The sequence below is a fragment of the Athene noctua genome, chromosome 19, assembly GCF_965140245.1.
Source record: "Athene noctua chromosome 19, bAthNoc1.hap1.1, whole genome shotgun sequence".
NCBI lineage: Eukaryota > Metazoa > Chordata > Aves > Strigiformes > Strigidae > Athene > Athene noctua.
Window position 1 is genome coordinate 7,925,133 of NC_134055.1, and position 14,847 is coordinate 7,939,979.

General features: G+C 39.4%; 1 protein-coding gene across 9 annotated transcripts in view; it reads right to left on the reverse strand.

Annotated features, from left to right (window-relative positions):
* CUX1 (cut like homeobox 1) overlaps window positions 1–14,847 on the reverse strand; it is a 284,219-nt gene that overhangs the window by 75,079 nt on the left and 194,293 nt on the right. For 7 of the 9 annotated variants that reach the window (XM_074923161.1, XM_074923163.1, XM_074923159.1 and 4 more), the window contains 4 exons: window positions 13,242–13,430; window positions 7,467–7,525; window positions 2,134–2,182; window positions 1,004–1,100 (listed from right to left, as the gene is read on the reverse strand). In XM_074923161.1, coding sequence (XP_074779262.1) covers window positions 1,004–1,100; window positions 2,134–2,182; window positions 7,467–7,525; window positions 13,242–13,430 — 394 coding nt within the window. The remainder of the gene's footprint in view (window positions 1–1,003; window positions 1,101–2,133; window positions 2,183–7,466; window positions 7,526–13,241; window positions 13,431–14,847) is intronic. The other 2 variants (XM_074923160.1, XM_074923162.1) reach the window with 1 other exon arrangement.

Consider the following 14,847-nt stretch of genomic DNA (forward strand, 5'->3'; position numbering starts at 1 on the left):
AAAAGTGCAGATTTACAAGGGCCAATGAAGTGGCGGTGGGATTTTTGTTTTCATTTTGGTTTTGGTTTGTTTTCATTTGTTTTTTTTTTTTTTCATAATCAAAATTTTAATAAGCCAAACAAGGCCCCCAAAACAAACAACATGCATTTCATGTTTGCACCTTTCTTGTATGTTGCAGCCTGGAGAATCCCCCTTACAAACATTAAAACTAGAACAATTACATGAAGTGCAGTTATACATTTAAAATAAATGCAGTTACAGACAGCAAGTCTCTTTGTTGTCTCTCATTCAAGACATTACTCATTGGACCTGACTGAACCCAAATGCAGCAAACATTTACATTTTGGAACAAACCAATTTGAATAAAGGAATCACCATTAGGTGGATGCACCAAGATCACTCAGTTAAAGTCATAAAACACTTCAGAATTCAGTAATCCCAGGGCCAGTGGCAACTTTTAACTTTCTTCCAGCTGCAAAAACCATAAGCATTCAAGTATCTGGAAATTCCATGACTTGCCATTTAAAATATGTGCACACAAGATGTAAAAAGCCCACATTAGGAAAGCTAAACGGCAAACACACTTCGCTAAAAAGAAAGTATTTTGTTTTTCCAAGCTGACCTGCCGGTAGTATATCTAAGTGTATCAGACAGGAAGATTACTGTGTTCTACATGCAAACATTTTGCATAACATTGTGTGTGGGGGAAGAGACTTCTGGTGCCATGGATGAATTTCTTCCCAAAACAGAAGACAGCCTTAAACGCTACCACTTGGAACATCTTGTAATGCCTCTTTCCTAACCTTTAAAGACTCTCTGAGGTCTCCAAGTTTTATTTTATTATCCAGCCTATAAAACTGCAAAAATCAAACGTTATTCAGTGTTCTTGTTGCCTCTTAATCTTCCTGCCATGCATGAGCTCAGACATTCATCTCTCACTCAGCCCTCCCTCCCTTACAAGACAGCAAACAAACCAGAATAGCCGAAAATTGTGTCAACCTACCACTCAGGTCACTATTTGTGATACGCAGCGTGGCATTCTCAGACTGCAAGGAGCGGTTCTTCTCCAGCAGCAGCACCTCCAGCGGTTTAGATGCATCCTAAAGAAAATCAAAGTGGGAGGTTTGTTTCTAAAAGCATTAAGCGTCTCACTCAGGCACTAAAAAGGATTTCAGAAGAAAAAAACAAGTGCTCATCTCTGCTATGAACACAGCTAGGGAATTCACCATGCATCTATTTGCAGGAATCACTCAGTGCTCCTACGTGAGCCATAGAAGAGATTCACTGTTTAATTTCAACTGTAAATCACTCATCAATTCTGCATTATTTTGGAATGTGTAATGGAACATTTCCTTAATCCTACTTATTTTAAAATGGTACTGGCATGCTTTCAATTTAAAAGCTGTAGACTTCTTTTAATCTGACTACAATAGGAGTTAAGATTATATTATTTCTTTTAGGTCAACTGACCCAAGTTAAGCATTTCCTTCAAATGCTGTATTTCAACGTGAACAGTTTGTTCAAAAATAAAATCAGCCACATAAACCTGCCATTTATCTTTCATTAAATATCTAACCCTTGATCATTAAAAAACCATACTGAAAATTAATCCCACTATATTGATATTAATTTCAGATTTCAGAAGCAGGAATTTAATTCAAAGCCTTTAAACAAGTGAGATTAACTTGCTGGAATAGTAGACCTTTCTCCTACTTTCTCAGTACACAAAGGTTTGTTTTCTTTTGTGAACATTATTTTCAAGGCTAACAAAGACTTAAAAATACTAAAATCCTTGCTCAGCGTACTGTCACTACAGGAAACATGCAAATCTCAGCGTAGCTACACACCAACTCTTAGTATCTTTAAAAGACTCAACTTCACAACACTATGGTTATCCACTTCAGCACAGCTGAAACGTCATTCTTGTCCTTGACCACTTAAAAGAAATTAACAGGCAAAAAATGTTCAGTTCAGCTTTTTACATTAGAAAACATCAGGAAAACAATGATCAACCCGTATGTCTCAACATCAACTGGAAACTGTCCATGCCAACACTAACGAATTGTAAGACACAATTTTTCTTAATTAACTGAACTGCTGAAGTCAGTAAGAAAACAAAAGTAGGTTCAGTACCTGCGCACCAGAGCTTTCAGACGGTGCAAACTCCATGGATTTCAATATACTGTGAAAGGCAGAGAAAAAAATTATTTTCTATTTCTTCTTCTCATAACAGCTCCACTAATGAGCATTAACATTATCATCTCCTACTCTCCAGCAGCACTACAAGTGATAACAACTTTCCTTGCAGTAACAGTCTCATAATGAATACAGAATAACTGTTCAAACTAGTTATTGGATAAGAAAATTTTCTTGAGCGTCATCTAAATCATTCCATATGCAATCCCACCAGGCCAGTTTAAAGCGTAAATCTAAAGGTTAATAAGGATATAACATTTTAATCTGTCACAAGTGATATAAATTTATCTGTGAAGCTTGAAGGGAATGAAAAAAGTTGTAGCAAAGCAACAAAACAGGGGAATCACCACCACATTTACAGTCCTTTATATAATATACACCAGCTCACATAGCAAGAAAAATATGCACAAATAATCTTCCTGACCAAGACACTACAGGCTAAAAGGCAGTTTTTCATTTTAATAACCTCCTAGTTCTATGGCAAAGGGAAGACAAAATGGCACAATATTTCTTAAGAAATATGAAAGATCCAAATATTTATAAGTACATTAAGAGAAGAATCTGATAGTCTCATTGTCAATATTTTATAAAAATACTGTGCGGTCAAAGGATGTCTCCCTTCAAAGTCTTTCAGTTAGAGTTGTATTGTCTCGCAAATGAGAATCTTACAGGAATACAAACTTATTACTGTGCTTTGTCTTATAAATTTTTTTTAAATAGGCCTGCTGCAGGCAGGATGTTAACTTCCTCAGACTGAAGCAATAAATGATTTCAGCTTCTCATTGTACAAAGATGACTTTCATTTGTTGAAGAAAAATACATAAACAGATATAGATAGTGTTTATACAGCATTTTTCATGTATAAAGCACCAGGAACTTTGTGAGGCAGGGAGAGTATGTTTAAGCATGTATGAAATGTGGAAACTGAGTCAAAAAAAGCAGAACGCCAGTATTAAGACATAGGGACTAGTCCTGGATGCCACTGGGAGGCAGCCAGGCACCCAGAACTCATTAACTGCCTCAGACCATGTGGCGTCCAGCTCCTCTATAAATCTCTCTGTGCATTAATCCAGAATTAGATGCCCTGGAAATCGGTGGTCTCAGTGACTCATTCAAGATCACTCGAAGTCATAGCAAATCCAAGAAAAAAGTCATTCTGAGACAGAAGCCTCACGCATTTTGCAACTGTACACACTCATCGCATACAGTGTTAATTCTGACAGGCACTCCTACAAATATAATTATTAATAAAATCGGAAAATTCTGGCCATCAGTTTCATCATAGAGCATCGCTGGATGACACCTCTAGCCAGCAGAAATTGCTGTAGGGTAGAGCTATCATCCAATACACAAGTACATAAAGTAATGCTGTTAAGACTCTGTTTTATGTGGGCACAACAGCTCACCCACACACAGAAGTGCCTCTTTTCTGCTATTAATGGAGTCGTGCCAGTCAAGGACAGAGATAACATATTAACGGCTTGAGTTCTTAGAGATCCTGATGTTATACTGACATGCTGACTGTCATGACTGACATGACAACAGGCATGTTTACTCAGGTTGCTAATCACTGCTGAAAGCAAGTGTTTCTTGGGACACCTCAAGGGGCACAGCTCTGTCTACCAGGACTCCAAGGTGCTGGGGGAGATAAATACACAGAGACTCATCTAGGGAAAACCCCAGCCACTGGTAGGTAACTGTTCTCATCCTCCCATGGATTCTGCAGAGTACGGCCTCTGAAAGGACAGCAAGTAGTAATGTATGTCCTCAAGATGGTCAGAGAAGGAGACCCATCTGAATTTTAAGAAAAACAACTTATAACAGCAAATAATCATGTGGAAAACTTCCCATGGCAAATCAGAGGTGTTTCTGCCATTTCAGTTCAGATCAGCAGGACACTTGTGACGTAGGTGTCCCAGTAACCCCACTTACCACGCTTGGGTTTGCCATGCAGAGCAGTCCTGGAGCATACTGCCCGCCTTCCTTCCAGATGAGACTAACCCAGAGGAGGCTGCACGCTCCGGAAGGAGCAGGCGTGATGTGCTCTGAACACTACCCTGCGGCCTGCAGAACCTGACTGAAACCAGGTGCAGGTGCAAAGTAAGCCTGAATGTATTTAGTGTGTATACTGGGTTATTGGCACCAGACGTTTGGCTTTAAAGCCTGGATCCTGTTGTGCCCTCCATGTGCACAGGCTGCTCTACCAATGCACTTTGGTTCTGAGCACTGCTGCCAGCTGGGACCTTCAGAAAGGATCCTGAACCTTGCAGCAGCTGCATTTTTCAGCAAGCTTGGAGCAGGCATGCATATTCAAACCTCAGCTGGAAACTTACTGACCTCCACCCACTGAAAATGGATTCTTTGTTACCTGAAATAGCCTTCTGGCAATTTCACAGGTAATTTCCTATACACTTAGAATCGAAAATATACTAAAACCCAGGTTGATGGTATCTTGAATTGCCCTTGAAGGAATATTCACTACAGCAGGTTCATTTTTTCAAAAACTGTAAAATTTAAACATGTCAGAAATGACTCTCCAAATGTGTCACAAAAGAGACATTTTCCTCAGGAATATGAGGAAGCAAAATCTTTCCCCTTTGGTTTCCAGGAATATCTTTGCCCATGAGATCTCAACTCAATCTGCTGCTCAAGATCAGTTATCTGCTTTTTAAAGGAATGATCTTGTGACTTGAATCTGCACATCTAAGACGACTTCAAAGATCTTATTCTAAAGCAAAGCGTGCATTGGGACAGCTCAACTTTCTGTTCGTATGATCCTGACTGTAAAGGCAGGAGGGTTAGCACTGTTGTATTACTCGAGAGGGAGCTGAAAGGACACACAAAGCTCTCAGATCTCAAAAACAGGTTTAAAAGCAATTTGGCACAAAAGCCAATGCAGAAAGAAAGGAACCCTCCCATCCCAGATCTTGATGTGGACCCAGTTAAGTTCCTCCGTGGTTAGAAGTTGGCTGATATTGAGATCCCTCAGCCTTGAATGCCTCGAACATCCTTGGGAGGATTAAGGAAGATACATCAGTGCCAGAACAACTGAGAAGTTTACTCTTTTGTCCTTGGTTCAGCTGGGATAGGGTTAATTTTCACATGAAGCTGTGAGGGGGCACAGCTGGGACAGCTGACCTGAACCAGCCAAGGGGATATCCCACACCACAGGATATCATGCTTAGTATATAAACTGGGGGAGGAGGGATCGTGGCTCAGGAAGGGGCTGAACATTGGGTTCCAGGTGGTGAGCAACTGCCTTGTGCATCAGTTGTTTTATCATATTGTTCTTTTAGTATTATTATTTTTGTCTTCTCGCCTTGTGTTGTCCCATTAAACTGTCCTTAGCTCAACCCACACAGTTTTACCTTTTTTTTACCACAACATCTTTCTTCCTTACAGACAAGGTGTGTTTTTTCTTGGTGTGTGCGCCCATTATGAGGAGTTCATTTTTGTCAGTGTTTCAGGGCACAAAGGCATAGTAGGATTCAGTATGAGCGATACCAGATTCGCAGCAATAGACTTTTCATAGTTTCACTTCAGATCAGACTGCTGCTCTCAGGTGATGTACATTTAGATTCTGGCACATCTTTTGGACCGGATGGGAGCAGAGAGGGTGACATGAATGAGCTGCTGTGATGATGCAGCACTGCAAACATCTTCAGTGCTCTCACAGAGGGTCTTAAACCCCCGCAACATCCAGCAGGATGGTATACGGACGCCAGACCACCTACAAGCTAATGGCTGTCCCTCCAAAGTCAGCCTGTCCAGATAAAAAAATGTTGCCCACAAATTAGGGGATATAAAAGCTGTAACAGCCAGGACAACAAACAATTTACTGGCACCTCACAAGGGCCACTTCTAGGATATTTTCTCATCTATTTCCCTGCAGGCTCATCTCGAAGTAACAGGAACAGACAGAAGCACCATATGAACACTCCTGTGTCACAGCTTCCCCTGGACTGCTCATCTGCAGTCCCATCCCTGCCCTCATGCAAGCCAGTGTTGTAAAAAAGACAGAGAGAGAGAGGAAAAAAAAAAAAGCATTACTGCCAGAAATACAGTGATCTAAATGAGTTTCGTATCTAAAGTAAAGGCATTAAAGCAGGTAGGATTTAAAACTCATTTGCTGTTTCAGCACATTCACATTTAGTAACTCATGGAGCAAATTGGGAGGTTGTGAACTAATTCCCATTTATTACTTTACACATGAGGGCATAAACTGTCTGAAATCTGAAGCTGAGTTTCCTTAACTCAGGAGAGTATGTGGACATATTTGCCTGTATCACTGAAACGATGATAGTTTTTTGAGACCAGTTAATATTCAGGTATATTGACCAAAGAAATGGCCAATTCATTTCACTTGACTGAAACTACATACCTACATCAGGGTGTGCTGCAGCTGGCAGTGAACCAGAACCACAGCAGCGTGGCTTGAATATAATAGCACCAGGGGCTGGGCAGTCATTGGGCTTGCAAAACCAAACCTGCTTTCCGTGTTCTCCAGGGACGTGTAAACAAAAGCACATGACTACCAGCCTCATCTGAAATACCTCATTAAACAAAGTAACATTTTTTCAGTCTTCTTAAAATACACACAAAAATGCCAGAATGATGAAAGAAGAGATAGAGTTTCTTGCAGTTATTTAAACCTTGACACTAAACATATTTCCAGAAAAAAAACTTCTCTTCTGAACCTGACAGCTTATCTTGTTATAGTTTAAAATGAAGCTCTTCTAAGTCTCTTAAAAAAATCTCTTGAAATAGGAAGAGGCTGTTTGTGGCTTTAGTTTAAAACCACAATATATTAGCAAAAATACACAGTGAAACAAGCACAGCATTAAAATGTTAAGTGCTGAACACTGGCTGGCAAAAGCATAGAAAAGGTATTATGGCCAAAGGCCCTGCATTAAATTCTTGGTCCACATTACATTTGGCTGTTGGCTGGGGATTTTTAAAGAGCAGTCCACCTAAAATACCACAGCTTTTCAAACTTTTTACCCTTGGTGAAGAATAGTTTTAGTGTCTTTTCTTCACTGACACTTGTATTATTTGTTATTGTGATACTGTGCTGCAACAAAAAGGAGCACTCTCAGATACAGCAGTTGCACTGTTTCTGGATGTAATTTCTGTCAATATTCCCGATTTCCTCGACTTTGTGGTTTTGACTGAATTCTTTATTGTTCCAAGAACACAGATTTGTGGCTTCATTTAACAAGCATTGTTAAACTAGAGTTTGTGAAAAAATTATGTAAGCATTTAACACTTACTTTAATTCTTTCTTAACCTCTTCATAATCAGCCTGTCCTTTCAGTTTTTCTTCCAGTTGCTTTAAAAGAAAAAACATGGATTTAATTACTTAGATTTTTTTCTGCAGGCTTTCAAAATCATCTTTAAATTATTCCATATATACAGCAGCGCACAAGTGAGGGTTAATGACTCATACCTAATTTACATATATTAGAAAACAAACTATAACCAATTCAACGTAAACACAATTATACCTCACTTTTCCTTTGTTTACAGAGTGCCAAGCATTACAGGATTCAGTAGGTTCCAATTTGGCTGTTTGCAATGTCACCGTCATGTGTTCAATAAAGAGATCAGGGAAGAAAGTATTAAAAATGGGGCAGCTGAAATTTTTACGAAACTGATGAATTGAGTAAACAAGCAGGATGCTTTGGCACATACTGTATTCTTAATAAGACAGTTCTTGGTAACCTCATCTACATGAAAAAAAAAGACTGAAGAAGCTGTTGTTGACTGGAATGCCTTAGGCTTGTAAGACTTCTACAATGCCTCATGCCCAAACAAAACAGCTGTACCAAGTCATTTTACAAGCATTACTTATTGCAATAACTAATATGATTACACACCAGAGATGAAGCATTGAGACCAACTCAGCAGGTCTTTTTGCTCAGGTCTACCTGACCTGGGGCAGTCTCAATGGCTTCTCTTTGGTGTGAAGATGCCACAAACGTTGAAACAAATTTCCTAACACAATCCATAACGCAATGCCACACATTTGGACCTTACCCAAGAGCCCCTGCTCCCAACAATAGTGCTCATCACTACAGGATAAATGCTTCAGGAGGCCTAAAACATAGTGATACATAATTGATGCCGTTATGTTGCTTGCAGAAGCCACATTAATTTCCCACTAATAATTTCTTTGCTTAGTACAGGCACACCTGATCGAAGCAAAGAAAGAACAGAACTTACTGGTCTGTAACTTTTATGGATAAGTTGAAGCTAGCTCTGCATCATTTAATTTTTGGTGTTAAAATTGGCACAGAATCGCGAAGGTCACAGGAAACAGAAATAACACAAGGACGTACCACCCTCAAAGACAGAGTACCTACTTTGAGAAGGAAAGGAATACATGACATGAAAAAGAAAAACAGGGCTTTATGTTCAGTGGAGAAGTGAATTCAGGAAGATCCCAAACCCACCCCTGGGCTGCTCACTAAATGCAGGAGGGCAGGGAAGGGCTGCTGTGAACATGGATAATTTTAGAAAACCTGTTTAAAATGCAGTCCCATAAAGTTCTGTACCAGCACAGGTGTATCGATGGCAGGGCTGGGACAGATGAGCATTTAGAAGTGGGAATCTCTTAATCATGCTGTCTTCCCAAGTAAGTCAGTGTGCAGGTATCACCCACTTCAAAGCTCTCCAGTGGGTACAAGCTGCAAACCTGAACACCATGTAATACAGCACCCACAGATCAGCGAGTCCATCATCTGAGACATTTTAATGAGTTAAATGAGGCTTCTTCAGGAGACAACAGCAGCATGATGGGGCTTTGTTGGACTTCCAGCTATTCTGTCATCTTTTAAAGGATTTCCTATCATGTCCCTTCCACTTACGTACTGCTGACATTTCTGCTTTGCCATTAGCACGTATACTAAAAGCAGTGACAAAGTGGACATCCACGTTATCAATATACAGCCCCCTTAAACTCCTGTTCCTGCTTTTTGATACCATAATCCACAATCCTTAGTCACTGCTGACAAGAGGCATCTCCCAGCAGTAATACACGGGCCCTGCTCTGGCAGCTGCTCAGCAAGCAACTCCTAATGGATCACCGCCACCGGTTGTCGCAGGAAAGCAGAAACTGTTGTTAGGTTGGAATTTGCACTCTGTGGGACACTGATGAAATGAGCAGCCTCTTAAAAGGTCTTGTGTATTAGCATCCTTAGCATCACTAACTCGTGCAGTCATTTGGATTGTGTTAAAAAGAAAAAAAACCACATGCCTGTTTCAGCTAAAACAATTTTTTTTCACCTGGAATAAATACAGGGCAAGTTTTAGTCATTTCTTCTGACATATCCTGCCTTACTAAATTCCAGTTACTAACTGGAATTACAGGGAGTACTGACTTTCCTTTATACAGCAGAAAGTGTTTTGACCCTGCCGAAAAACCCTATACTGATGTAACCAGGAAAATCCTACAAATATTAAAGATGTTTGAGGTTTTGATAACCTCCAACATGTGTTGAAATCTCATTATGCAAATGTCCTATGTAATCCCAGGGCCCAAGGTGTCACTTCAGTTCTCAAGTTTTAAGGAGGGCCAGCTACAACATGCCACAAGTTCAAGCAGCTTTTCAAGCTACAGTAGTGAGCGAAACAGTGACTTGAACAAGGAATCCAACTAGACATCTTAATGCACTGGATCAGGCTCAGTAAGACTGGAGAGGGATCTTTAAACAAAACCAGTGAGCCTGAGAGCCTAGGTACTGGGGAGGAGACAGCGTCATGACTGACAGCTTCCAACCTCGATGCAAGCAATGGGAGGACTCTGCTGAACACCACACAACATCTTTCAGCTCTCCTTGGCCATGTCACTCTGCCAGCTGTTTCTAACTTCTTTTTGCTGCTCTACAGCTTAAAGCAAAGATACACTGCAATTCTTCTCTTCCTTAACTCTGTGACTTGTAATGCTTTTGGGTCTACAACAGATTAGCTTTTACAGTAGGAGTAACTGGTTATTTACGTTAGTCCTCAGTATAAGAAGTACAGGAATAAATTTAAGCCAAACAGTATCCTGGATTAATATATTAGTTACTTATGCAAGGATATGCTAAGAAAAAAGCCTTTTGTAGAAACAGATATAAAATACAGGAAAGCTAATGATTCCCATTTTAATGCAATCTATATTAAATGTAATTCTGTGTAGGGATATGCTATACCCTGAAAATATTTCTGGAAATTTTAGGTACAAAACACAGTTAGGAAAAGAAGAAAAAAAAAAAATGTTGACAAAATGGAGCTGTTTTGGACTCTCAGGTACTTCTATGTTGTTATAGCAGTATGGCAACCAGCAATATTTTACTTTGAATTGTATAAAAACCACACACATCCATCATTCCCAAGTACCTAATACAGAGATTGTTGCCATGGAAAATCTGCACTTAAATGTATACTTTACTAAACAATATAAACTAACAACTGAGAATGCAATGCCTGTATATAAGCAGACTGTTTAGGCACTTGGCATCTTCCCAGTCAATGACTGTTTTAAAATGTATTAGTATGGTAATTGTCTCAAAGAACCCTGTAAAATTCACAGAACATGGTATAACAAAGGTTCAAGCTGTGAGACAATCTGGAGGAACTAATATCTTGCACTAAATATCAACCTGGTTAATTCAGAAAAAATATATTCTAGCATCCTCCAACACACAAAAATGCAGGGAGCCAGAGGACAGAAGGAATGGACTGGTGGCATTTCTGCATGCTAAATTTGCAAATATTCCACGTTAAGAAATCACCTTGCATTTATTGCGTGAACGAACCCATGTTAGAGCATGCATAGCTTGGGTCCACTAGTGTTATTTAAATATAAAAAATCATTACTGTATTATTAACTAAAGCATCTTAGGTAAATAGCATGGGCTGTATTAAAGGGCGTAAAACATTTAAAAAAAACCATTAAACTAATGTCGTAGTTTAGTTTAGAGTGATAAACTAAAAAGCCTGTATTTAATTAACCCAGGTTTTTTGATGTATCTTTTTGCTACCTCGTATTTTAACTGGGTAGCGGGGAAGCTCTAACTCCCAGCAACAAACGGTTAATATAATTATAGTTAGAAAAGTCTTGTTACTAGAGGACATGTTTTGATTATTAGATCAGATGAAGATAAAGAAGCAATAAGTTTGAAAGTATTTCTGTATTGTTTCATTAAGTCACAGAGTATTAAAGAATTCCCCCAAGATATGGTCTGAGAACATTGCTTTAATTTGTGAAACTGTGATTCATTTTTTGTGGAGGCAACCATTACAATCTCAGTTATTTTAGAAGCAATTCCTCTATAATCAAACATGAGATCAACACATCACCACTGAGATTTGGTTCTTTGTACAACATATCTCAGGAACAGGTTTTCCCAGCACTTTGGGGTAAAAGTATGTATTCTGAAATATTTTTGTAGTGCAACAAATAAGGTTAAAGAGGGTTGAAATGACTAAAACTTTATCAATAGAGTCACTGCATCAGACACTATCAACAGGAACCTAAATACAGAGCATTAGCCGGGCAAGCCTATGAGAAAATGGAAGGAGATTACTGAAATGAAAATCAAAGACTTGCTCTGTCATTTCTATGATCCTATTCCCTTTGAAGTTAATGGCTAAACTAATACTGACCTCACCAGGAACATGCTTTATTCCAAGAAAATCTGTCAAGTGCAGGGACTCAAGATATTTTCTATCAGGCTTTATAAAAAAAATTTTAAAAACCTCTAACATGGGTGTAACCAGGAAAATGTGACCCTCGAAGCCATGCCAGCTCCCTCCTCCCTCATTAAGAGTGGTGCCCACATGGTGACAGATGGGCAGAGACTGATACTGTCAATATAGGAACCTAAGAGGTTTCCTTTGCTCTACTGAATTTTTATACAAATTCTGCAAGGCTGTCTTAAAACATGCAGAAAGCACACCGAATGCAACACTTGGGCTTTCATCCCTAACAGACATTTCTCCACATAAATTATGTTACACCAGAGCAAAACTAGTAACCACTAAAAAATGTCAGAATTAGAACAATTTGTAAGAGTTTCAATTGAACGTTAAATCATTCTGATAGAGGAAAGCAACCCACGCCACAGTCAGAGCTAAGTGGGTACTATCAGCCTCCTGCTTTTAAAAAACTCTCAGACTATAAACCCTACAAAACTATGAAGTCTTTAATGGAATAGATAAATTTATCTTGTTTACACTTTGAAGCTCATAGTTGGTAGAACAATGAAAGAGACAGGAGTTACAGGAATCTGATTCATAACACCTGTCAGGAAACATTTCTCATGCTTACTTGATAGATCAGAACTGTGGGGGCTAGTGCACAAAGAAAGTAAAGCTGCTGAAGCAAAAGGTAAAAGGGTCACTCACAAAATCGTTAGATGTTTCTTCTGGTTTCAGTGCAGTGCTACTGGTATGCAGGTGAGTATAGGACTGGATCACTAATTAGGAATGGAAATTACTGTGCAGCAAATACACAGTTAGAAAACCCAACTGAATGGTTATTAAGGCTAAAAAGCCTCTCTGCATTTTGATTTTACTTGGTTTTATGCTCTAAATGATACACTTCCCTTTTCCAGTGGAGAGAACTGGAGGGGGTAGCAGGTAAATTCAAAGACAGACCACGGCACGATAAACATGCCTGGCAAACCTGCAATACCAATCACCGGAATGGGAATTAAAAGTTTTAAAACCTAAGAAGGATTTTCTGTGCCTTTTCAGTTCAGCTATTTCACTACATATCTGTGGTAAACATATGTTGGGTTTTGCTGATGGTTTTAATTCTAAAGGTAGCCATGTCCTCCTAAACAAATTTCAAAGCAGTGAGAACTAGGTAAATTAAATTTCACCAAAACTGTGATTCCTGAGTACAAAATGTCACAGAAACCAGAATTCAACAGCTTCCTCATGAAGTCAATGGCTTTATGGTGCCTCTCAGAACCACAGAAAACTTACATCCCTAAACCCCAATATTGGTACATCAGTTATATCCTTCGAAAGCTGCTGAGCACAGAACCGAGCCTTACTTTAAGTGTGCTGTTCTTGGCGGTCAGCTGCTGCTCCAGCTGTGAGATTTGGCTGCTGGAGTTCTCCCGCAGCTTGGTGAGGCTGCCCTGGAGTCTCTGGACATCTTCTACAAGCTGGGCGATTTCCCGCTCCTTTGCAGCCAGTTCTACTTCCAAGCTGGACCGTGTTAGCACCTCGATGGCCTGCTCCTGATGTGAAAAAAAAGTATTAGACCGCATAAATAAAAAAAAGGCAACAAGCCTGAATTCAGGGCAGCTAGGTAAGGACAAAGCATGGCATCAGGTGGCATGAAAGATAGAAACCATTTCTAAATCTGGGACTCCCATGGCAGACTGCATGAATCTGGAAGATGACCATTTTTACTCCCCAGGTCAGTTCTTTGGTAAAACAGGGATAATGGAGAGAATAAATGTCCCTGTTTCATAACTGCACTGGAAAGATGCAGCCATTAAAGTCAAAGAATTCTATTTAGTTCTATTTATTATTAATAGTCCAAATGCTTTGACAAGTATGACAATCTGTGCTTACAAAATACTAATCAGATAAAATATTCTGAAGTAATGGAGCAGAATTTCTTAATCGGGAACAGCAGAGTCATGTGCCTTTGGCTCTTTGTATGTATGCTGCATGTTTCAGGCAAAATTGTCAAAAATTGCCCCAAACTGTTACTTCCAATGAACTTGCTCCTTGCATGAAAATTGTTCGGTTAACATTATTGCTAGCTACTAAAGCCTCTCTCCGTGGGGATGAAGATAGATGTGACAGCTGTAAGACAAGGCCATTCTCCCTTTGGCCTTCACTTTCAAAAATTCCCTTTCCTAAATCAGGATCTTTCTTCTTCCAGTTTCCCACTGCTGAAATATCTGTCCTCAAGTCTGAAACTTCCTCACTCGACTGACTTTCCAGTGGGACAAGAAATAAGAGAGGACAGAGCAGTTAAGAAGAAGGTAGATCTATTCTGAAAAGATAATACAGACTAATTGTACCACCTCTTTTGTCTCCTTTTGTGTTAAGGGATTAATAGCTATAATGCACTGGAGAGCTCTGAACCTCTCTTCCATGAAGAACATAAGGAAATACTTGAGCAGATCTGGGGAGCACGAGGCAGACCAATAATGAATGCATGTTGCATTAAAAGCCTAAAATATGTTTACAAAGGTTAATGGCTCTTCCTCAGAAAACACCAGCGAAGTAGGAAAGAATCCATTTACCAAGAGAGAGACAATGATCATAAGCATTATATCAAAGATCCTGCAGCGAAAGAGCTGAAAATTCAACCCACCGATTCTGTCACCCAAGCACTTTCCTTACAATTCAAGATGACACTGCAGCAGATTGAAATATACTCCATACCCTCTTTTCTGGAAAATACAGGCACAACAACATACCTTTTCCATATCTTCTAAACACTTAGCTTGATTCTCAGTGACTACATACCATTGTATCTCACAGAAAGCTACATGTACGAACAGCAGTTAACAACGCTCTCCTATTACACTGAATTATACTTTTAACTTGAAAAAACCCTCTAATTTGCTTGCATGAAACATCACAAGTTGTATAATCATCTGCTGCTTGTGCCTATTGAGACTAGAACGTAGAGTC